Source organism: Hydra vulgaris, chromosome 02, assembly GCF_038396675.1.
Source record: "Hydra vulgaris chromosome 02, alternate assembly HydraT2T_AEP".
NCBI lineage: Eukaryota > Metazoa > Cnidaria > Hydrozoa > Anthoathecata > Hydridae > Hydra > Hydra vulgaris.
This window is the reverse complement of record NC_088921.1, coordinates 29,721,585-29,747,765: the sequence shown is the minus strand read 5'-3', so window position 1 is coordinate 29,747,765 and position 26,181 is coordinate 29,721,585. Positions and strand designations below refer to the sequence as shown.

At 26.4% G+C, this 26,181-nt stretch overlaps 1 protein-coding gene across 1 annotated transcript; it reads left to right on the top strand.

Moving 5' to 3' along the window:
• On the top strand, positions 1 to 26,181 carry LOC100197472 (glycogen [starch] synthase, muscle). The gene is made up of 21 exons (XM_065790530.1): positions 1 to 155; positions 255 to 362; positions 463 to 536; positions 3,616 to 3,654; positions 3,725 to 3,877; positions 4,774 to 4,956; positions 5,776 to 5,790; positions 5,982 to 6,111; positions 6,770 to 6,809; positions 6,919 to 6,996; positions 7,193 to 7,243; positions 7,833 to 7,902; positions 8,116 to 8,222; positions 8,531 to 8,590; positions 13,623 to 13,701; positions 13,870 to 13,983; positions 23,548 to 23,674; positions 23,971 to 24,128; positions 24,275 to 24,376; positions 25,781 to 25,864; positions 25,975 to 26,181. Exons 1-21 carry the CDS (start codon positions 89 to 91, stop codon positions 26,128 to 26,130), a joined length of 1,995 nt encoding a protein of 664 aa, XP_065646602.1. The 5' UTR covers positions 1 to 88; the 3' UTR covers positions 26,131 to 26,181.

Sequence of the window (26,181 nt, the reverse complement as noted above, 5' to 3'; positions counted from 1 at the left end):
TATATACAATTAAATAATTACAGGTATTTACATATAAATATATGCTGCAATCATAGTTAGCATCCACAACTTAAATAAAAGTTTGATAATGGATGAAAATGGTTCTCATGAGTTTGGGTTTGTGTTTGAAGTAGCATGGGAAGTTGTTAATAAAGGTTTTTAATTTTTTTTTTCATTTTTTATGTTTATTAAATTTTTTTTATACTTATTATAATTAATATTCTACATGTGCTTATTGCATATTTTGTTTTTAGTTGGAGGTATCTATACTGTAATACGTACAAAGGCAGGAGTAACAGTAGAGGAACTGGGAGATGACTATTTTTTGTTTGGACCCTTAAACCAAAACCAATGTAACACTGGTATGTTTTTGGTCTCTCTTAGTTGTGTATTGGGAAGGACTACAATTAGCAAATTAATTATTAAATAAATAAGTAAATTAATAAACTCCTTTTTATTTAGAGGTGGAAGTCGTAGAGCCAGAATATAAAATCATAAAAGATGTAATTCACTCAATGGAGGATGAAGGAATCAAGGTATTATATATATATATATATATATATATATATATATATATATATATATATATATATATATATATATATATATATATATATATATATATATATATATGAAGATCTTTTTAATGATAAGACCCTAAGAAGCCGCTCAAGATGTTCCTACTAGGGAGGGGATTTTAGGCTGACTCGGCTTAATAACCCTTTACTTTTCCAGTTAGTCTGAGAGAGGTCTGAGAGAGCGCTCTAAGCTAAAGTGTATTTTGATACTTTTTAAATCATTAAATCAAGCACTTTTCTAATTTTATTTTACAATTTATTTCATCAGTTTACTTGAAATATGGAGACCTCTGATGAACCTTAATTGTAAGCAGATACAAATATGAATTTTAAAGCTGCATTTGTAGGTATTGGTGTCCTAAACCTAATGTTGTCTGTTTATAATATTATAAACTGACTGCATTACTGTGACATTGCTGTGACATGTGTTACATTTTCTTGAGTTTATAAACTAAATGGTTGTTTTTTTTTAGTTTTTTTTCTTTGTGTTACAAAACAGAATTTGTTATCTCAGTCCCAATAAAAAAAATGTGAGCATACTATAAAAAAGTTCAAACTTTTGTAATATTTACATAAATAAAATAATCTAATATCACACTAAGTTTAATTTTTTTTTTCTAATATTATATTTAAAAATTGGTGTCACTCCTTTGATCAGATTTCTGTATGAGTGACACCATTCTAATAAATCATTAACTTTAATAATTTACTACCAATAATAATACTTATAATTTTTTTATTGTAATTATTGTAAACATTAAACTTATTACTGCTATCACTATAATTTATGTTATATTTTTTTATCCTATAATAATATTATATATAACATATATATATATATATATATATATATATATATATATATATATATATATATATATATATATATATATATATATATATATATATATATATATATATACATACAGAGCCGGCTCGTGAGCATTTCTTGGTGTGTGCAAAAAAAAAATGCCGCCCTTTAATAATGATCAAATTTTATCAGAACGACATTTTTGGCTATTTTTCATTTACTGTTGATCTTAAAATTTGCCGCCTGTGTGCTTTGCACACTTCGCACACGCCACCAGCAGGCACTGTATATATATATGTGTATATATATATATATATATATATATATATATATATATATATATTATATATTAAATATATATAGCATATATATATAATATATTATACGTTATTATAATGTATTATATATATATAACATATATATGCAATATATTATGTATATAACATATTATTGTTGTTATTATAATTTTTATTATTATCAAAACTATTGTAAAAATAATTTACAGAATTCACTTTTTAAAAATCCATTTTTCCAAATAATACTGTTGTTGCAAAGGAAATATGGTACTATGATATGTAACCAGAGAACCATTAAATTTTCTTTAAATATCTATTAAATCTATTAAATAGAGTCTATTAAATAGAGTGTTGAAGTGGAAAACTAGTTCATGTAGAAGCAAGCTTTAGCCTTAAAATCTTTAATACTCTATTATTTTTAAATGTACAACCTACATAATCATTGAGAATCTGTCAAAAACTGATATCAAAGTGAGGTTAGGAAATCATTTTAATTGAGAATATGGATTTTTATTTAAGTTTAAGGCAGTCAAAATAAATAAAATTGAAAATTTTTAGCCAAATAATTTTGTCTAAATTTTTTCTTTAAGGCAACTTTACTTTTGATACTCTAGTACCAGTGTTGTTCAGGTTTTGTAAACTTGAAATTATATTGAATATGTTTCCCTTTTTGTGAAAGTTGTCATCAGAAATTTAGTTTACTTTATTTTAACACTTTTATTGTAACTAATACTTTTAAAATTTTAGTTGATATCTACAACTTGATTAATTACAGCTATAGATATGTATATATATATATATATATATATATATATATATATATATATATATATATATATATATATATATATATATATATATATATATATATGTATATATATATATATATATATATATATATATATATATATATATATATATATATATATATATATATATATATACATGTCATACTGAAATAGAAACTGTGGAGGCGTCAGGAAGCAGATGTACTGAGGGCTTTAATTTAGGCATCTAAAAATAATGAAAAAAATCTTAGCCTTAAAATCTTATGCTATCTTTTCTATAAAAAACAGAACTTGTTATATAGAAGTCATTAAAACATTATTGTTAAGTTATTGTTATTTGTTTAAGTCATTGAACTCATGTTTAAGTAAAACAATTTTTTTTTAAATTAATTTGTATTACCTTTTTATTTTACTTTGTTTTTTAGATTTTTTTACTTGAAGTAAAAGTAGATGCAAACTTAGTTTACTGTTTCTTCTTTTCTTTAACTTTCTGCATCATGTACGAGTTTGAAAATATTATATTTGAAGGCCATACTTTACTTCATACAATAAAAAATATTTTGAAATAATAAATTACCACAGAAACCTTAAGTGAAATTATAAAAAATAACATGAAAAATAGGAGTTAGAGCTGCCAATCTGTTAAGTAACCTAACTTATATAGAAATGTTCTAAATACTATTTGATTTTGATTGTCATATTTATAATATTTAAGCAATTTGCATCCTATGAAAATGTACCCATGCATGGAGCCATAGAAACACAAACCCATAAAAACATGCTATATAGAATCTTGAAGTGTTTTATTAACTGCTTACACCCCTCCACTTCATCATGTTAATAAGTTAAGCAACTAATAATGCAAGTATTAGTCTAATATAATATTATATATTAAGAATATTGGTATAAGTTTAAATTTTTTATTACTTTTGTCAGTTAACGACTTACCCTGAATCTTTTTTTACCATTGTTTTAAATTTTTGTTTGAATAAATAATTTTCTCTATAAAACAATTACTTTATAACATTCAAAAACATTTTAATTGTTTTCCTACAAAATAAAGTAAAAAATAATTATTTTTTTTCAAAATGTATCTTTTTTTAGTTTTAATTTGTTTTAATCCTTTATTTTTTAATTTTTAGATTGTTTATGGAAGATGGTTGATTGAAGGAACTCCAAAGGTTTTTTTTAATGATTTTAAAATTCAAAATAGTACTGCCATAGATTCACTTTGTTAAAAAAAATATTTAGGTCATTTTGTTTGATCTGGAAAGTGGTAGAAAATGGTTGAATGTATGGAGGAAAGAACTGTGGGAGGTTGCATCCATTGGGATACCTGATTCAGATGCAGAAACATTAAACTGTCTCATTTTTGGTGGTTTAGTGGCCTGGTTTCTTGGAAAGGTAGTTTGCTTTTTTTATTCGCATAACTATCATGAAATCAATCACGTTAAATATGATATTGCATGGAAGTATATCTTCTGTTCAAATAACTTTCATGAAATCGATTGTATTAAAACTAATATTTTACAGAGAAAGATAAAGTTTGGACAAAATTAAATACCATAAAAATAACTGTTGTATTGCACATTTTTTGCATTTAAATTTATATTTAAAAATTTGATTTTTTAAAAATTGATTTTAATTAAAATTAAAATTATGATGCTTAAAGATTTTAAAAGTATTTTATCAGAGTTAATTTTTAATAGTGATAACAGATTTTATAAGTTAATTTTAATTTAAAATATATTTTACATAAAAACTCATAAAATCAATGTCTTAATAGATTTTGAATTTATTTATATTGCCACTCAAAACTTTGAATATTTATTCCAATATTATTTTTTTTTTTTATCAGGAAAAATTACAAAATTTATTGATAGAATTTAAATTTTATCAAAGTTCATTGGTATTTTGAAGAAGTGGCTGTAAAATTTTAGATTCAAATGGAGGGGGGGGGGCATTACATGATTATCAAGTTTGCATAAATTGCTTTAGTAAAATTAGAATTTTTTAAAAACATCTCTAAATATACTCATGAGACTATATAATGCTTCCATTAAAGTATTTCTTTGGTCCTTTCAGATTTGGTAATTGTGAATTTTAATAGGTCTGAATAATAAATTTTATTTGATTTTGTTTTCATATTTTATTTTAATAAAAAAATTTCGGTGTATTTTTTATTTTAATATATTTTCATATCATCTTTTGTATTTTTTTTTAATTTTTTATTTATAGCCTGAAAACACTTGCAAAAAAATTGAATTTTAATAATCAATTTATTATTATGATTTTAACAGTTTCGATTTATCAATCAAGATGTTTTAATGACAGCACATTTTCATGAATGGATGGCAGGAATTGGGCTGATATTTTCACGAACTAGACATCTTGATATCTCCACTGTCTTTACAACTCATGCAACACTTCTGGGTAGATATCTATGTGCTGGAAGTATTGACTTTTACAACAATTTAGACAAGGTTTGAATTGAGTTTAGATATTTGAAAATTCCAATAAAATATCCTCAAAAATTCCTGGATCTTCTTCAACACCACCACCCCCACCTCACCCTACCACCAAACAGTTCCTGGATCCATCACTGAATGTATCCTCAAAATACATCAGCTTTTTCACTAGGCTTTTTACGACTTTTAAATTATAAGAATTAAAATGAATTTTACCTTATATGATATATTGTTTTCATCATTTAATTGAACATAAAATAAAGTATAATACACTAATAATTCTTTGGATACTTTTTGTAAAAAATACATATACTTATGTTGTCCCTTTTCCAAATCAATGTCATATAACCTAAGATGTAACATTGAGTTTATGCTTCAACCACAATATGTCAAAAACTGTATAAAGAAACTTGACTTTTTTATAAATTTTTATAAAAAATTTATAAAGTTTGTGCACAATGGAATGAACTTTCCAGCAACTCCATCAACTCAAAATCTGTCAATATCTTCAAGTCATGGTTGCAGCATCAGAACACTAGCAAATAATAGAACTATATGTATCAAATTCGTCACCATATATATGTATATATATGCTGACAAGTTTGATACATATATGATGAGTTATATATATTTTGATATATATATATAACTCGTCAGCATATATACGTATGTACGTGTATATATACATATTACTAACAATATATATATATTACTAACAAAATATTAGTTTAGTTTTTTGTTTTGTTTTTTCAAATTAGTTAATTAAATGTGATATTGTTATACTATAAAATATTGATAAATATGAATATTGTAATACTATAATTTTTTTTTTAGTTTGACTGTGATGCTGTAAGTTTTATATTTTATTTTTGTGACTTTTTTTTATTTTTTTACATTAATATTGCGATTTAAAAAAAAGTCAAATAACTTTTTTGAATTATGTTATCAATCTATTGAGTATTATTATTACTATTATTCTTAAATATTTAGTTTATTACGTTGTTAATTTTTTATTAATGTTTGTAATACTAAATTTTTAGGAAGCTGGTAATCGTCAAATCTACCACAGATATTGTCTAGAGCGAAGTGCCGCTGCTTTAGCCCATGTTTTTACTACAGTTTCCCAAATAACTGCAGATGAATCTGAACACTTACTTAAAAGGAGACCGGGTATGTATGGCCAAGCATAAACAATTGTGTTTTAGAGTACTCATAACTATTAAAAAAGAGTTAAAAATTAAATTTTAGAAATAAGTAGCTTATTTATAAAAAAAAAAATTTTGTCTATATTTTTTTTTGTTTATATATAAAAAATCATAATTTGTAAATTTGCAGAACATTGAATAATGTTGATTTGTATTTCACCATTGTATAATTTCACCACTGGTAACAAAAATTTGGCACATAATAAATGCAAGCATTTATTTTTATTGTTCTACTTGGCCACATAATCTTTGATAGATTAAATTGGGCAACGAAATACTCTACGATACTTTTAGTTTTAGCATAAGGATGGTTACAATAACTACAATAGTTATGCAAAATAGACTAGTTTGATTAAAGTTAGCTTTATTATGGATTAAGTTTTTTTGTTATAATGATTATAATTTTATTATAATGATTATAATTTTATTATAATTATTATAACTTTATTATAATTGTTATAACTTTATTAAAATATTAATTAATAAAATTTTCAATACAAGGAAACTAAAACTTTATAGACAAAAGTTTAAACTCCTTCATGAAGCTGTCAAGTTTTTGTCACCAGGGGTTGTTACGATTTAATAAGTTTTGAAAATATATTTTTTTTGTTTTTTATTATTAGATATCATTACCCCAAATGGTTTAAATATTATCAAATACACGTAGGTTTTATTTCAAACCATGTAAAAGTTTATATATTGTTTATTATTATTGGTTATTTATGAACAAGAAAAAATATTGTTAAATGTTTTAAAAATTTTTTTTACCAAGGGCACTTCATGAGTTTCAGAACCTGCATGCATTGTCAAAAGAAAAAATACATGAATTTGTTCGTGGTCATTTCTATGGGTACAAATTAATAGATATTTATTTTATTGGTAACAATTTTTGTTTAATTTTCTTCAAGATCTAGTATTCTAGCAAAAAAATAATAATAAAGGCAGCATTTTTTAATATATAGCTAATATTTTAAATTTATAGTTATAACTTTGTTAATTTTATGTTTTTTTTTACTGTGATTTTTAATTTTATTTTTATTTTTTAGTCATTTAGATTTTGACTTGGATAAGACACTTTATTTTTTCACTGCTGGAAGGTGTTTTTTGCTTTTTTATTCTTACATCAAAATTTTGTGTGTATTTATTCTAAAAAAGTCTTTTCAGATTATTTATTTAGAAATTATTTTTGTTTTTAGTTACTTACATTCAGGTATATGAATAATACACAAAGTATATCAGTATAAGCTTCAGTATTTTCAGTTTTGCTTTCTATATAAATCTTACGTTAGTGTATTTTTAGCAGGTATGCAATTTTAGTGATGATAATAATTGATTTAAATGATTAAATTAGGGTCCCTTTACCATTTTAGGACCCTTTTAACCTTTACCCTTTATCAATATAATATAAGTTATTTAAAACAAGTTAGTTTAAAAACTGTTGTAAAATTTTATCATTCATTTGTTATTAATTATTAATGGAAATTCATAAACAGAAAGTACTAAATATAGTTAGTGTATTTATGTTGTTGTCTTTTTATATTTAGATTTCTTGTAAGTAAACAAGGAGGGTATTATAGTTTATGAGAATAATAGGAGATTTTGTTTAACTGTTTTTATTTTTAGTTGAATCTAAAGAATTAAGTATGTAAAGTTGAATAATAAAAAACGTTACAACATTAATTTTAGATACGAGTTTCAAAACAAAGGCTGTGATATGTTTTTAGAAGCCTTAGCTAGGTTGAATTATTTGCTGAAGGTATTTTAGATATGCTACAATTTCATTTTGAGCGCCTGTATACATTTTAAGTGTGTGTGAATGTATTCATATTGAGTGTGTGTGTGAATGTATTCATTTTGAGTGTGTGTGTGCATGTATTCAATTTGAGTGTGCTTGTGTGCATTAATTTTGAGTGTTTTTGTGTATGCATGTATGTAATGTAAAAAATGTAATTTTTTATTATTTTTCCAGTCAAACAATGTTGATGTCACTGTGGTGGCATTCATGATTTTTCCAGCAAATACTAATAATTTTAATGTAGAAGCTTTACGTGGACAGGCCTATGTGAAACAACTTAGGTAACTAAAAACTTTGACCTTATTTTTTTATTGGTTTCTTTATTTGATACTACTATAAAAAGAAAAATAATTTATGAAACATTTGTATAAATTTATGTCAATATAATCTTATGAGACCAATTGCTGCAAAAAAGTTTTTTTTTTTTTGAAAAAGTGTCTAGATTTTATCATTAGTATTCATTCCCAAATTTACATAATAAGTTAGTAACACGTAAACCTAAATTAACAGTAATTAATATACATTTTTATATTAAGTTGTTTGTTTAATATTTTTTTATATAAAAATTTTAATTTCTTATTTTTTTTAGGCAAACTGTTAATGAAGTTCATGCCAAAATAGGAGATAAAATTTTTGAAATAGCATTGAAGTAAGTTTATATATTAAACACTTTTTTGTTATATTTTCTTTTCTTTAGTATTGTTTTTTCAATGTTTTGTAAAATAATTTCAAAATAATTTATTCTGGTTTTTACATATCAGATTTAGGGCATATTCGGATCCAAGATCCGGAACCAAATACCCGGGTACCCGTACCAATTATTTGAGATCCAAATCTATTTGGTTCGGGTATTCGGTTCCCTCCTTTTTTTTTATATAAAATTACTTTTTATAATGTTGATGTTGGATACCATTATAGCCTACACATAGTTTGAAACTATTGCACTTTGAAGCATAATAATATTTCAAATCAATTTAAAAAAATAATTTTAAAATGACTTTCCAAGAATCTAAAAGCAATGCTCTTGTTTGGGAGCATTTCTTAAAGTGCAAAGTAAATGAAACTGCTCAATGCAAAACCTGTAACGTCATGCTAACAATTAAAGGAGGCTGCACAAGTGTTATGTGAAAGCATCTAAAGATAAAGCATAAAAAAGAATTCCCATTGTTACATCCTACATAAAAAATTCAAAGTTCATTCCAAAAAGATATCAGAAATTTTGTACAAGCAAAAGATACTATTGCCAATATACTAACAGATCTCATTGCAATTGATGGACTTTCATTTAACACTGTTGTTAAAAGTAAGAGGTTACGAGAATTTGCTTTAGCTAAAAGACATAAAATACCTTCTTGTTTAATTTCCATTAAAAATATTTTACTGGATCATGCTAAGGACATTAAGGCTTAATTAACAGCTGAATTAAAAGGCATAAAAGCTAACAATTTCAGATTTAGTTTAACTGTTGATGAATTTACATCAATTAAAACATGTCGTTATATAAATATTAATTTGCACACAAATGGAAGCCTTTATAATCTTGGAGTTGCACGTATTGTTGGGAGTATGCCATCTGAAAAAGCTGTTGAGATAGTAATTGAAAAGTTGAGTGAGTTCAAACTGAAATTTAATAATGATATTGTTTGTACAACTACAGATGCATCAGTTATGGTTAAATTTGGCTCAGTTTGGTTAATTTTACATCACATTTACTATGCCCATGTAATCCATTTGGCAGTAGGGGATGTACTTTATGTGAAACCAACTGAAGTTTCAGACCGAAACAATAATTTTGGAATTAATATTAGTGAGGATGATAGTGAGAAATTAATCAAGGTGAAGAGCTGGGCTACATAATGTTTGAAAATTGTTCAGTAGAGGTTGTTGTTATAAAAGATTATTTTTTAATTTTAAAAAAAGGTTGCACAAAAATAAATTTTTTTAAAAAATCACCTGTTAAAAATGATGATGTGTTGCAGAAACATGTAAAATCATGTTAAATAAACATGTAAAGTCTGGACATGAACTTAAACTTATTTTAGACTGCAAGACACGTTGGAACTCATTATTTAATATGGTTCAACCATATTAAATATATTTAAAGCTTTGTCAAGTTAAGCAAATGTATTAAAATGGCACTTATCCAAGTGCAGTCTCCAATAACAATATCAGATTCAGAGCTGCTAATTCTTAAAGATTTAGATAAGGCTTTAAAGCCTATAAAATTAGGAGCCGAAGCACTTTGCTGTTGAGACTCAAATTTGTTTACAGCAGAAAAAGTTTTTTGTTTTGTTTTAAGTCAACTACAATCATATGAATCTGACATCAATCAAATGCTGACATCAGCAAAAACTTACATGATGCTTTAAAAACAAGAATTTTAAGCATAAGAAATCCTAATTTGATTCACCTCATGGAATATTTAAACAACCCTAGTTTTCTATTATGCGGTACTTTAGATGATTTTGGAGTAAAGCCAAAAAAATCAGCAGTTATGTTGTTAGCTAATAATCTTTTACTAAAGCTTTAACCTCTAGCAATCAAAGAAGATTGTGAAGAAAAAACTAACAATGATTTTGAAATCGAAGTAGAAGAAAATTTTGATATGAAAACACAGCTATAAAAAGCTATACAAAGTGCTGAGCTAAAACAAGAATTCAATAATAAAGATCTCAGTATAAAATCTCTTTATAAAGAATTTTCTGTCTTTGAGTCAACAAAAAATTGTACTTCTAATTTGAAGATTTTATTTCAGTGTTTTAAAAATATCCAACAACATCTATTGAGAGTGAACGAGCATTTAGTGCATGCGGATCGTTTGTAACCAAACTTAAGAGTAGCTTAAATGATAATACTATTGATACCTTATGCTTTTTAAAGAGCTTTTTTTTTTATGCTTTTTATATATATATATTTTGCTAATATGTATATATATTTGTTAAAATGTATATATATATATATATATATATATATATATATATATATATATATATATATATATATATATATATATATATATATATATATATATATATATATATATATATATATATATATATATGTATATTATGTTAGTGTATTTTACAAATAGAGTGCTCAATGTTCTTAAAGAACAGAGAACAATAATAAATTAGTAAAAAACACTTATCTAACTTTTTTCTTCTACTTGAAGTTTCACCATTGCTGGATCATCAGGAAGAGTTACTAAATCTCGAAAAAAATTCAATTTATAGAAAAAAATATTTTACAGGAAGTTATAAGTTATTATAAAAAAATTTTAAATACTTTATTTTTTTGGTTAACGGGAAGTTGCAGAAAGTAATTATTAAATAAATTTTTTTGGAATGGGGATAGTTTAATTTGGTCATTTGTTTTTATAATTTTTTAAAAGGTATTTATTTTTGTGCCTACATTTAGAAATTAATTCAGATTTTTTATTTAATGAATTTTCCTGATTTAAATGAGTAATTATTTCAAATTTTTCTTGCAAACATAGCATACATTTTTTGGAAATGTTATGTTAGGCAGGGCCAGATTTTAGAATAAACTATTGTAAATTAAAACTTTTATTTTTTTATTTTAAATCCAAAATATATTTTGACAGCATAGTCTCTTTTGAATATTTTTTGTGTTTAAACGATTGTTTGTGGTTGGCATAACGTTTTTCCCATTCCCCTTGGTTAAGCTAATTGTTTGTGGTTGGCATAACGTTTTTTCCATTCCCCCTCGGTTAAGCCAATATATTGTTTATCAGGGTTATTTTGTGAGGAAACAATGCACTTCTAAATTACATTTTTCGAAAGGCATTTTCCATTTAGAGGGCAATCTATTTTTTGTTTACAATTACAATAATCAGTGTTTTTTTCTTTTATATGTTCATTTTTATTAATTAACGAGTAGTTGTGGCCTTTTATAATTCTTTCTAAATTTTTTGTACAACTATAACTTACTTTAATGGTATTTCTGTTAAAAATCTTATGTAGTTTATTAGAGGGAGGAAAATGTTTGTCTATTAATTTTAGAAAAGTTTTACCTATATTTGTTGAAACATTTTTGCTGTACGGGGGGTTGAACCAAATTATGTTTCTATTTCTATTACGCTTTTTTGCAATTTTTTTTTCAAAATTTAGCTCGAAATTTTGAAAGCCATTTTTTTTAAGGGCATCTTCATAAATGCATTTAGAGAAGTTAAAAATATTTTCATTAGAAGAGTTTTTGGTTTAGCCTATTGTTAATTGAAATTGGAACTTTAATAATACCTTTTCTAATTTTATCAAGTTGTGGCCCTGATTTTTTATGCATCATTATTAAACCGTCATCGCGATAAAGACCTAATTGATTAACTTGGATTATTTTAGCTAGGGTATTTAAAATATATGAACCTACAAATTCGCAAATTTCTGCTCTGTTGTAACTTCCCATTGTTACATCAAAGCATTCGTGCGTGGTTTTTTTCTTCCACGTTTCCTTATTAAAATAGAGTAAAGTTTTTCTGCAATGCTTAGTTATATGGATAGTTTCCTCAGTAATTTCTAAACGGGATTGTCCAAATTCTATTGTTTTATCTAAAATTTCTGCTGTAATTGAGGGGTAAAAATCAATAATACCAAATTGTATAAATGTGCATTCATTTTTATTGTTGCTTTTAGAAAACCAATCTATAACATCAGTGGTATTTTTCCACTGATGACAAACTAGAGTTTGTAGACAAACATTTTCCTCCCTCTAATAAATTACATAAGATTTTTAACAGAAATACCATTAAAGTAAGTTATAGTTGTACAAAAAATTTAGAAAGAATTATAAAAGGCCACAACTACTCGTTAATTAATAAAAATGAACATATAAAAGAAAAAAACACTGATTATTGTAATTGTAAACAAAAAATAGATTGCCCTCTAAATGGAAAATGCCTTTCGAAAAATGTAATTTACAAGTGCATTGTTTCCTCACAAAATAACCCTGATAAACAATATATTGGCTTAACCGAGGGGGAATGGAAAAAACGTTATGCCAACCACAAACAATTAGCTTAACCAAGGGGAATGGGAAAAACGTTATGCCAACCACAAACAATCGTTTAAACACAAAAAATATTCAAAAGAGACTATGCTGTCAAAATATATTTTGGATTTAAAATAAAAAAATAAAAGTTTTAATTTACAATGGTCTATTCTAAAATCTGGCCCTGCCTATAATAACATTTCCAAAAAATGTATGCTATGTTTGCAAGAAAAATTTGAAATAATTACTCATTTAAATCAGGAAAATTTATTAAATAAAAAATCTGAATTAATTTCTAAATGTAGGCACGAAAATAAATACCTCTTTAAAAAAAAAATATATATATATATAAATTAGTAAAAACACTTATTCGCCATGAGTAGGTTCATCAGGAAGAATCAAGTTATTTAATTATAACTTATTGCTCTGTTCTTTTAGAACACTGAGCACTCTGTTTGTAGAATACACTAACATAATTTATTTATATATATATATATATATATATATATATATATATGTATATATATATATATATATATATATATATATATATATATATATATATATATATACATATATATATACATATATATATATATATATATATATATATATATATATATATATATATATATATATATATATATATATATATATATATATATATATATATATAGAGGGCGACTACCTAAATCAGAAGATCTATTAGAGCCTAAAGATACGATTCCATTAAAACGCTGTCTTTTGGCTACTCAAGTAGGTACTTTTTACTGTTTTTTAATTGCAGTTTGAGTATGCAGAGATTTTTTTGTATGCAAATTTTTTGTTTTGTTTTTTATTTTATTAACACTAAAATAAAATGTTCATTACTTTTTTATTAAAATTTTTATATTTTTTAATTATTTGAATTATTTGAATTATTAGCATTCTTCTGCACCTCCAATTGTTACTCACAATATGATAGATGATCAAAATGATCAAATACTTAATGCTATTCGGAGAATTAAACTTTTTAATATGAAAACAGACAAAGTCAAGGTATGGTTTTTTTAGGATTGTATTGTGAAAAAGTTATTAAGACTCTTGCCAGTAGGAGCCCAGTAACTATGGGGGCTACCTATCATACAAAATACAGGTGCTCATAATTAACTAATAATTAAGTAATTTACAATGTTTTTGATGTATGTACTTTATTTAAAGCATTTTTTTAACTTTACTATTCAGATTTTCAATAATTTGTTGTTAATAAAATTGAGTTTAATTTGCATTTCATTTTGTTTGTTTGACTTGACTTTTAAAATTACTTGTTTGTTTTTCACATAAACTTAAAATTTTTGTTAGTAGTTTTCAGTTCACCTTTTTCTGTTGAAATAGAATCAAGTTCTTAAATAACTGCATTTGCTAAAGCACTACTAATGGTAACTAAAGACTTGGAACTTCTGAATCATTATTAACTTTTATAAAACAGCAATATTTCAAACTAACTAATAATATTTCAAACTTATTTTTTTTTTTTACAAATGTTGAAATACTATCAAGTTCTGGCTTTCTTAAATAACTGCATTGGCTCTACTAATGGTAATCAAAGACTTTGACCTTCTGAATCATTAATATTTAACAGATTTTTTTACTATTTTTATGATTTGAATCAGTATTTTTATGATAACACATTCTTATTTTTTTGTTCGTATTCAACATTACATCCACAAATAATGATTTATTTTCAAACTATTTTTCTTTTTATTTATTTTCAAACTAGCCAGTTATATTAGCACTTATGGTTTTTAAATTAATGGTTTAATAATTTAATAATAAAATGTTATGGCTTTAATAGTAGACTAGCAGAAAGCAACACGTAATACGGGTTATGGTCGGTCTGTTACTTAATTTATAGTGGCTGTTTTCCACAGTTTAAAGTTGCAAAACCTTAACTAATACCCTGTAAGAAAAACGCCTTCAAATTAAAAAATTAAACCATCTGTAAAATTAAAATAAATTAATTTGCCAATTATTTAACGTTATTTGAGTTATTTACAACTGACATAGGTCATATCAGTGTATGGCAGAACCATTTTCCTAGACATTACTAAGTTCAACACAATACGTTTTTAGTTACTGACACAAAATAATAACATTTCATCATGCTTTAAATTGACGAAAAAGTAAAGCTAAATTCTTGTTATATTTTTTATAACATGAACTTTAATTAATAAGATTAATATGAAGTGAACGTAAATTATTCATGAGTTATTAATTTTTTGGTATTCCCTTGATACACGTTTTTTTAAAAAAGGAAATTGTCTTTAAAACGTTAAATGCACACAACTAAATAAATTTATTATAAATAACTAAGCAATTAAACAAAAAAAAAAGTTAATTTACAATCAAACATGTGTATAACAAATTGTAAAAAATATGTAAACTTTGATCTTTTATATTGCATTAATGCGTTGTATGACAAACCTAAAATAAAAATTATAACAGATAAGTAGACATAAAAGGAAAAAACAAACAAACAAACAAACTGGAAAACAATTTACTTGCTTTTCGGTAGACTGTTGTCATACTTAAACTGCTGTCACAATGCGCTTGTCGGTGTTGTTTTATGACATTATTTCACGTTGGCTTTAGTAACTTATGTAGTATATTTATTAACATATTTAGTAACTTATAGTAAACTTTAGTTAAATTTAAAAGACATTACAATAGATTTAAAAAATTCTAATTAAAAAGCAAAAAAATAATTGCTTCAAGGAGCCAAACTAAAAACATTAAAGATAAAAAATCAAATAGAGATATAAATAAATTGAATTTATATAGCTAAAAAGTCTTGGCTTATTGTAAATTTTAAAGGCAGTGTTTTCAATAAATTAAACTACCAATTAATTTTTTTAACAATAGAATGTAGCATCATACTATAATGATTGGGTAATGAATTAATTTAACTATATTTAAGTTTAATTGGTGAAAAACAAATAAAATTTTAATTAAAAAAGACAAACAAACCTAAAAAGTTATAAATATCTTCACTGATACAAGACATTTACAACTTTTTTGGTGTTTGTTTCTCATTTGGTTGCTGTTTTTTCTTCGGTGTCTCCCAAAACCCCCCCCCCCCATATGGATGAGCCCTCCATTTAAAGGATGGCTCATCCATACCGCCATTACTTCGCCACTTATTGAAGGACCTCTCCAAGAGAGGCCCTGGGTGTTGGTGAGTGATATCTTTGATATTGCTTGAATGTTAACGACTCTAAAATTACAAATAGAAGGATATAATAAAAATTAAAAATATTTACAATTTTTTTTAATTAAAATATAAAGCATAACCTCACCATTTTCACAGGATGAAGAGGATGCTAAAAATAATAAAAAGTATAATAAAAAAATCATGAGCTATTTCAAGCTTATCATCATTTGCAAAGTGAAATGTGGCAAACCATGCTTTTGAAACTCAATAATCATATGTTGCAACAATCTGAACATATGTTGCAACACTCCCAAATACACCTTTCTTAAAAATGTCATTGACAAGGTTATTTAATTTGAGTTTAAATACTTGAATAACCAAGTCAGGTCTATCAAAGTTTTCTTTTAAAGCTCTAGGACTTCCTACATAAGTTGATGGCAAAACTACAACATGCCCTGGTCTAACATTATGATCATTTCCAAGGTTTTTTACATGTTCGTGTAAGACTGCTCCATACTGCTACCATACTGCTCGCTTCTCAGTTTGTTTTTGTTATTTCTGATGAAAGCAAGGCGCTGGCCTTCAATTTTAACATACTCATCAACTGCATATTGCTGAAACAGTTTTTGCCATAAAAAAATTAAGAAAAAAATTGTCTAACTGAAAGTTTATAGTTGTATTACTGAGATAATGTAACATGATTTATAACAAATGTAGCACGTTCATGGTTGTGAACCAATTCATTATGCCAACCAGCATCACCCCTCTGAAAAAATAGAGGATAAACCATAGGATCTAAGTTGGCAGACATATTTGATATAGTTTTAAGAGGATGACCTCTTGGGTAAATAAAAACTTCTCTGGAAGCAGGTGGTGCACCATCTTCACTAACAAATACAACTGCAACTTCATTATGTGAAGGAAGATTATAGCGACGTCTATCATGCCCTTCAAGTAAAGACATTTTTACAACTGACACTGAGCGACCTTCTTGAGCTGTTCAATTTCTTCATCTTTCACTTCAGCCATGTTTTTAAGTGCAAGAGCAAATAGGTTTTCTTCACTAATAATAGTTTGCAATCGAAACATTAAATCATTTAAGCAAAGATCATTACCACATTGCTGCATTCTAAAATTGTTGGATTCAAATTGTTTGCTGCGTGCCTAGCAGCATTTCTAGCATTTTGTCGATTATTAATTTTATCTCGCCTAAGCCTCTCTTTCATTTCTGCGACGATTATTTTCAACTTGCCTATCCAAGCTCTCCTCATTTAGGTTTGAATTATTTGCTGCTTGCCAAGCAGCATTTTGTCCATTATTAATTTCATCTTGCCTTAGTCTATCTCTTTCATTTGTGCTACAAACAACTTGCCTATTAACATTTCCATTTTCTAAACGAATATCTGCTTCTAGCCTAATATCATCCATTTAAACTTCACTTTTAATTGAAAGTAGTAACAAAAAATCTTAAATGAATCCTGAAGATTAGAATCTTTCCTATATAATTTTTTTTCTAATCTAAATAGCACACACAAATAATTTTTATATATAACAGACTGTCATTTAAAAGTTAAAATAAATTATACAATAATCTTATGACTTTAAATATATATATATATATATATATATATATATATATATATATATATATATATATATATATATATATATCAGCTAGGAGATGTTTAAAAAAAAAATTAGCTTAGCAAATAATAATAAAAAAATTTATTAAAAACATGCAATTCTAATAATAAACATACTGCTAGCAAAGAAAAGTTAAAAAAACCCTTTGTTGCAAACTTAAAAATTATTTCTTCAAAAAAAATTATTATTAATTATATGTTTTTTTCAAAAATTCAGAAAACTTTACAATATTTCATTCTTCTATACCACATTAATACATCATCTGATAAATCTAAAACAAAAAATGTAATAAGTAAATAAATAAGAAAAACATTACATACAAAAAATGAAAATCAATGCACCTTATAGAGTAAAGCTGTTGTGATTTACCAGAGTAGTAGTTGTAAAATATTATTATTTCATGTTAGCTTTTACAAAATAATTTATGCTGGAACATCATGATTCCAAAATAATTTATGCTGGAACATCATGATTCCAAAATAATTTATGCTGGAACATCATGATTCCAAAATAATTTATGCTGGAACATCATGATTCCAAAATACTTATAGCAAAGCCATGTAGTGAAACAGCGCTAAAGACAAAAAATAAAATTGAGATAATATATAACAAATTGCCAAATAAACAAATTGTATATATGGCAAAATAATTTTTATTGGCTTTTAGTGAATGGTTAAAAGCAGTGATTTTTAATAAAATTATCTATTTAACGTGAAGATAAGCCAAATGTCTATCAACTCAAAAGATAACAAAAAAACATCACAGCAACAACACACAACAATAGCACACACCATAAGTTAATATAATATGTATATAACATAACTTAAGTAAGATAACATTCATATATATAACAGAACATAAGTAAGAACATTAGGCAAAATGTTATTAAAATACATTATTATGTATTTTTTGAAACTAAATATTATTGTGTAACCCTCTGTTATAAGTGCATCAATTGACTGGCAAAGTTGACAAATCTTACTCTACACGTTTACCAAGTCACAGCACTTTGAAACAATATAAAATATAAACATATGTACCAACTTTAAACACAATAAATGTGTTTAAATATGTATATAAGGTTAAATATATACCTTGTATACATATTTAAACACATTTTTAAAAACAATTATATAACACATATTAACACATACACAAACAATAAAAAACACTTTACATTATTATAAAAACACATTGATAAAACAACTATAAAGCACTTATTACCACATACACATACATATCAAAAAAGCATAAATGCAAACAATAAACGTGTGCAAACAAAAATTTTAAAAATGATGCAAGAAAATTTAAAAAGATTCAAAGTAAACAAAATATATATTTACAAACAATACTCCTTACCTTTTTTTTTTTCATAAAAACTATAATCCTCATAACAAAATTTAACTTTTACATACAATAACATGTTACATGCCATGTCAGTGTTGGCACAAAATTTTAATTTAATTTTCTAAATTTTCTAAAAAAGAACAAAAATAGTTAATAGCATCACAGAAATTTCAAAGTAGTAATAACCATTTTATGGAAATAGCATTAGTATAACTTTAAATAATATCCATACCCCTATTTTCCTTCTAAAAAATAAAATAATAAAACTGCTAAAAGAAAAGCTAAAACAAACAAAATATAAACGAATTAAAAAATTAAAATCCCTTCTACTTAAAATCCTTGCTACTTCATCTAATAAAAATTTAAATCCTTTCTACTTTATCTAATAAAAATGTATATACAACTATTTTATATACTTACTTCAATTATAATATGATCTTAACAATGATTATTTATCTTAGTATGATTCTTTATGTAATATATCTAAACTAATAATTAAATTTCATAAGGAAAAAAGTTTCAACTCGCTTAAGAGATCTTTATAAATGACCGCATGCATTTTGAGAACCCATTCTTTCAAAGCATAACTAATAAAACGACATTAGACATTAAACGTTTCTGTAATATTAATATTGAGATTATCTTAATTATGTTAATTGAGTTAACAGATTAACATTGTGCAAGACTTTAAGAAACTTGAAATCTATCAGTTTTGAATCCATAGATCTCGATTATCATTATTACTGTAGGGACTAAAATAATGATAATCCAGATCTATGATAAACTACAGACCAGGTCTAGATAAACTACAGACTTTGGACTGCTGGACTCTAGGACAAAAATAATAGATTTCACAACTAGTCTTGTTTTTCTCAATGAGGTTTCAGAAGTTTTTGAAGCTTCTCATACAGTTTTTTTATTCCAATCCTTTCCTTTTAACTCTTTTTTAAAAATTTTTCTTTTTGATTCCAATCCTTCCTTTCCATTTCTTTTTATTATTGTTATTATTTTATTATTATTATTATTATTGTTATTCGTTTGTTTATGCGACACAATGGTCGCAACGGAGCCGTCCAGTTACGTAGACCTGGGAGATGTGAAAATAAAAACAGATTGTAAATGGTGTCATTGAATAAAAAATAAAAATCATAAGAAAATATAAAATGTGTGGCAAGACTTTTGTGAAGTAGAAAAACGAAGAATATATGATAAGGGGGTATGGGGAGGAACAACTAACGCTCTAGTCACTCTGAGTGTTGAACATATGCAACAAAGAACAAATATTTGATATACTGATTTTAGAGACTGTTGATGTCTACAGGTGTGATGGTGTAGTGCATTAGTATGTACCGTTTGGTCGTCTTGTATGGTCTCGTTATGTTTTCGTTCACTTTCAAATCGGGTGAATAGAAAGCTAAACACACTCACTCCTTGCGCTTATGGGCTAGCACATCAGAGCCAGACGTAAGACCTACAGAATGGATTTCAATTGATCGAATGCACACATTAGTCACCATAGGCCACAAGCCATCGCTCTTAGTCAAAAGAGCTACTGCCCCGTGCTGGTGTGGAATGATGTGCTATGGAGTGAGATTTTAGATCCGAGCACATAGTCAGCGAGCGCTGATCCGACGTGCATTGTGGAGCTTCCGAATGAACGTGTGCGTGAGTGTTAGCGTAGCCATTAGGTTATTGAGCGCCGTAACCACATCCAGCGGGATAGCCTAATGTCCGTTTTGTCGTTGTAGTGTACATTGGAAGAAGTCGGGGCTCACCAGCCACAAAGAATAAATTTGTTTGTTTATGCGACACAATGGTCGCAAAAAGTGACCAACGGAGCCGTCCAGTCACGTAGATCTGGGAGATGTGAAAATAGAAGTAGATTGTAGATGATGTCATTGGGTGAGAATCATAAATGAATGTAAAGACTATTTTGTAGGAGGAAGAAAATTTTAGGACTCAGGGATTAGGTGAACAATAACTCACGCTCTAGTCATACTAAACAAATGATAAAACAATGGTCAATGAGTAAACAAGTCAATATCGATCCGCTGGTTCATTAAAGGCAACCATGGCTAAAATTATCGCACCATACAAAAACAATAAAATAAGTAGATAACAAAGTATAAAGTAAAATGATACAAAATATAAGTACGAGCAATATAAAAAGAAAAAATAGGCTAGTAAATATGCTACTATATATGGTCTAAACTCTAGATAACCAACTGAAAACTGATAATCACCTGTGTGAGATAAAAGTATATAAATGTCATTAATGTAACAAATTCATAATATAAAGCTCACAAAGCGCTATAATACGTGGGTGTAAGAGGTAAAATAATGTTGGTGCCATGGTAACCAATCAAAATTAAGTAGTGCATAATGGTGATCCCCCTCCTCAGGAATGCACTGCGATCACCAATGACGTTTCAGAGAGCCCGAGACCTGCACTAACGCCACTCGTCAGGGGCGTGTTCTTGCAACAGATCTCACCGCCTGCACTCTACGTCATGCTAGTCAATATTGCAATATAACAGGACTACACTACAAAAGCCAAAAATCCCAATCCCTATCCCAGTTTTTAATACAGCTCCAACATTCTTAGAGATCTCATGAGGGTGGTAAGGGATGCGCGTGGTGTAAATATAAGCAAATATGTTGATACATATAAATATCATGTACACTTACATTAGAAAAGACAAACGTGTACACATGCATGTATGCGTATGTATAAAAATAAACAATTTAATGTATAGAAATAACACAAAGCAAATAGAAAATAGAAATTAATAATTATGAGTGACTTACCGTTTCTTTTATGGTTGAAATGTGTCTTATAAATATAATAAGTAAATATTACTCATAATCATCGAAACTCAGAATGTTTGTCGTTAGTATAAAAGTAGTTAGTTGAAAATATGGTAGAAAATCTGGTGACTCCAATAGTATGAGAAATATAAATCTTGCCTGATAAGTAGAGATAAAAGCTATCACACAAAACAGACTCAGATAAATTAAAAAATGATTGGCCAGAGATAAAAAAATACAGACATATAATCAGTAGGCAGAGAATAGTGAAAAAAATAAACAGATGAGACAATAAATGCGATTTTATACTAATAGCTTATAACCACTAAAAAACGTAATGTTTAAAAACAATATTGTTGACAAAACGACCTAACGAACGTTAGTGAACACTGTATAGTGCAAACCACAACAAACTAACTTAGCGACGTCAGATCAAGAAAACTAGATAGAAACAAAAAAGAAACAAAAAACCTTATGAGATTGTGATATGTCTAAACTTATCTAGTGGTATAGTTCAGTACATACAAACCAAGAATACATTTGTTTTAAAAATACGCTAATACGTAATTTTGTGAAAAAAATTTTTTTTTTTTTTTTTTTTTTTCGCGCTCTTTTGCTTCTCACAAATATGCGGTCTCATTCACACGTAATAACACAAGTCTGAATAAATTTACAAGGATAAGGTCAAAAAAAGATTACGAACAAAAGTATATAATAAAGAACAAATATTTGATAAACTGATTTTAGAGACTGTTGATGTCTACAGGTGTGATGGTGTAGTGCATTAGTATGTATCGTTTGGTCGTCTCGTCTGGTCTCGTTATGTTTTCGTTCACTTTCAAATTGGGTGAATAGAAAGCTAAACACACTCACTCCTTGCGCTTATGGGCTAGCACATCAGAGCCAGACGTAAGACCTACAGAATGGATTTCAATTGATCGAATGCACACATTAGTCACCGTAGGCCACAAGCCATCGCTCTTAGTCAAAAGAGCTACTGCCCCGTGCTGGTGTGGAATGATGTGCTATGGAGTGAGATTTTAGATCCGAGCACATAGTCAGCGAGCGCTGATCCGATGTGCATTGTGGAGCTTCCGAATGAACGTGTGCGTGAGTGTTACCGTAGCCATTAGGTTATTGAGCGCCGTAACCACATCCAGCGGGATAGCCTAATGTCCGTATTGTCGTTGTAGTGTACATTGGAAGAAGTCGGGGCTCACCAGCCACAAAGAATAAATTTGTTTGTTTATGCGACACAATGGTCGCAAAAAGTGACCAACAGAGCCGTCCATGGATTATTATTATTATTATTATTGTTATTCAAACATGTTTTCTTGTGTTTCATTAGTTAAAAAATAAGATTTCAAATCAAAAATTATTTGTGCAGTTAACTATTATTTAATCTCTTGTCTTGACAACTGAATTTCAACACATAGTTCGTATTTTCTGGTTTATATAGAAGTGTTGTATTTTATATCAAAATGACAACAATGTTGTCATTTAAATATGAGTTTTGTTTCTCTAATTTATTCTAGTTTAAATTTCTTTAATTTTCTAAATTATATTTTTGATTTGTTTTATTTAAATTTATTGTATTTAATTTTCAACTTTAGATCATATTTTATCCTGAGTTTTTGTCAAAAACAAATCCTTTATTTCCAATTGATTATGATGAGTTTGTTAGAGGTTGTCATTTAGGCATTTTCCCATCTTATTATGAACCATGGGGTTATACTCCAGGTAATTTTTTTTTCTTTATAAATAGAAATCTTATTGGAATTTTTGCTTTATTTCAAATTAAATGATATAAACTTTTTGAAATGTCAAAATTGTATTAATTAAATTAATAAAATTGATTAATGTTATTATTGTTTATATTAATTTAAAATAAAAACTAATTTTGGTTAAATAAATTAACTACATAATTTAACTACAATTTTTGTTCGCTTGCTTTGATCAGAAATAAGATCGTTAATTATGTATTTATTGTTATGTGTTGTTTATTATTTTGCAGAAAATATTTTTAATTTTTTTAGCTGAGTGTACTGTTATGGGAGTCCCAAACATTTCAACAAATTTGTCTGGATTTGGTCGTTTCATGGCCGATCACGTTGATTATCCAGAGTTTTATGGAATTTTTATTGTTGATCGGAAATTTTCTTCTGCATTTGAATCAATTCATCAAATTTCTGATGTAATTTTTCTCTTTTTTTTTCGATATACTATTTTTTAATTGTCTTAAATTTTTTAATTTTTTTTTTTTTCTCAACAACTTGTTTTTGTTTTATTTCTTAATAAGATGATCTTTATATTTTATAAGTAAATTTAATGTTTTACCAGCATATGTATGATTTCTGTCTGCTCCGAAGGCGTCAGAGAATAATCTTGAGAAATCGCACTGAAAGATTAAGTGAACTTCTGGATTGGAAGAATTTAGGAATGGTAAAACTTTTTTTTTTGAAATATAAAATATTTATAAGTAATTTTTTTTTTTGAAAATGTATACTGATATATAATATTAACAAAATATTTATATACAAGTATGTATGTATGTATGTATGTATGTATGTATGTATGTATGTATGTATGTATGTATGTATGTATGTATGTATGTATGTGTGCATGTATGTATGTATGTATGTATGTATGTATGTATGTATGTATGTGTGTATGTATGTATGTATGTATGTTTTTGTGTGTGTATGTATGTATGTATGTATGTATGTATGTATGTATGTATGTATATAAGAACGTATGGGTCATTGAGTTTTAAAATTACCTATCAAAAATAGTTTTCATATTTCCACCTCCTTTACACACATTAATATTACTATGCGGGTGTGCACTTTTTTTATACACGCTAATGTTACTATGCGGGTGTACACTTTTTTTATACACGCATAACTTTTTTTTATAATGTTAGTTTAGAGAATAACTTTTTAAGATCAAAAGTTGAATCAAAAACATGAATAAGTAACTATATTTGCTAATAGCTTAAATTTTTTTCTTTTTTTGCACAAAAAGAAAAATATTTCTTTGCAACTAACATGCCAAACAAAATGTCAAATTGTCGCCCTTTTTGTTACTTTCATTAATTGTAATCCATTGATAAAGTATTGATTGTGTATTATATCAATTAAAGCTTTTTAATTGATGACTGATCTACTTTAAACCTAACTGTTGTTCTTTATTATTTTTTAATCTATATGTTTGAAAATTTTTTTAATGTTTTAATAAGGTCTAAAAGTTAATGGAATTAAACAGAAATGGGTCAAAAAATAGTAAAAAGCAACAAAGTGGCAAATAATAGGTATGAAGGTCAGCTCCATGATCAGTAACAGAGAAATAGTATAAAAAGTTTCAGAGAACTGCTTCAAAAATACTCTGAAAACGTTTTAAATTTTGCATACTGTATATCTATTTTTTCTAGAGTCAATCCAAAGTTAAGTTACCCATGGCCCACGGGCCGTTCACAGGATTATAGTGGTTAAGTAGAAAAATAAGTGGTCTTTGCAAAAAAGTACGTGGCGTTTATTTTAATTATTTGATTCAATGTTTATTTTTTTGCAACAATTTTTTTTTAAAGCTTTAGATATTTAAATATTTGATTACGACTACCCCAAAAGCTGAAAGAAAGAATTGTAGTTAATATTTTAATATATTTTATATTTTACTATAAGTTTCAAAGACTTGTAATTAATATAAAAGCCACGAAGATCATAAAAACTGTGATTTAAGTTATCTGTTAAATACATTGTTGTTGCTGTTGTGTGTGTTTTAAACATCAGCTTTGTAATAACAATAATTTAATGGGTAAACATTTTTTTTCGTTTTTATTTAAAATAGTATTATCAGAAAGCTCGAATGCTTGCGATCACCAAAACTCATCCCGAGCGAACTCCAAGAGTGCGACCTCATAAAGAAAAACTTGTAAGTGGTTTATTTTTGTTTCATATTTTAATTTTTATTTCATGTTTATCTTTTTAACTGAAAATAATATTTTTCTTTTTTACTATTTTATGTAAAACGCGTTTTTTTAGAACCTTCGTTTTCCCAGACCACCATCGGCCCATACTTCACCTTCGATTTCACGGCAAGTATCAGACGATGAAGATGATGCAGACGCAGATTTTCGCTGTGCTCCAGATCCAGACGACAATATTTTTGGCTCTAGAAGGAATTCTTCCGAATCTTAATTTTAGAAAATTACATATATTTTATAATATATGTTCAATAATTGATTGATT

Bases quoted from the DNA above. Each gene is read 5' to 3' on its own strand.
- LOC100197472 (XM_065790530.1), top strand. From the start codon at position 89: ATGGATGAAAATGGTTCTCATGAGTTTGGGTTTGTGTTTGAAGTAGCA. The intron at 363-462 runs GTATGTTTTTGG...CTTTTTATTTAG, and splicing joins CCAAAACCAATGTAACACTG to AGGTGGAAGTCGTAGAGCCA. The intron at 8,223-8,530 runs GTAACTAAAAAC...TATTTTTTTTAG, and splicing joins GCCTATGTGAAACAACTTAG to GCAAACTGTTAATGAAGTTC.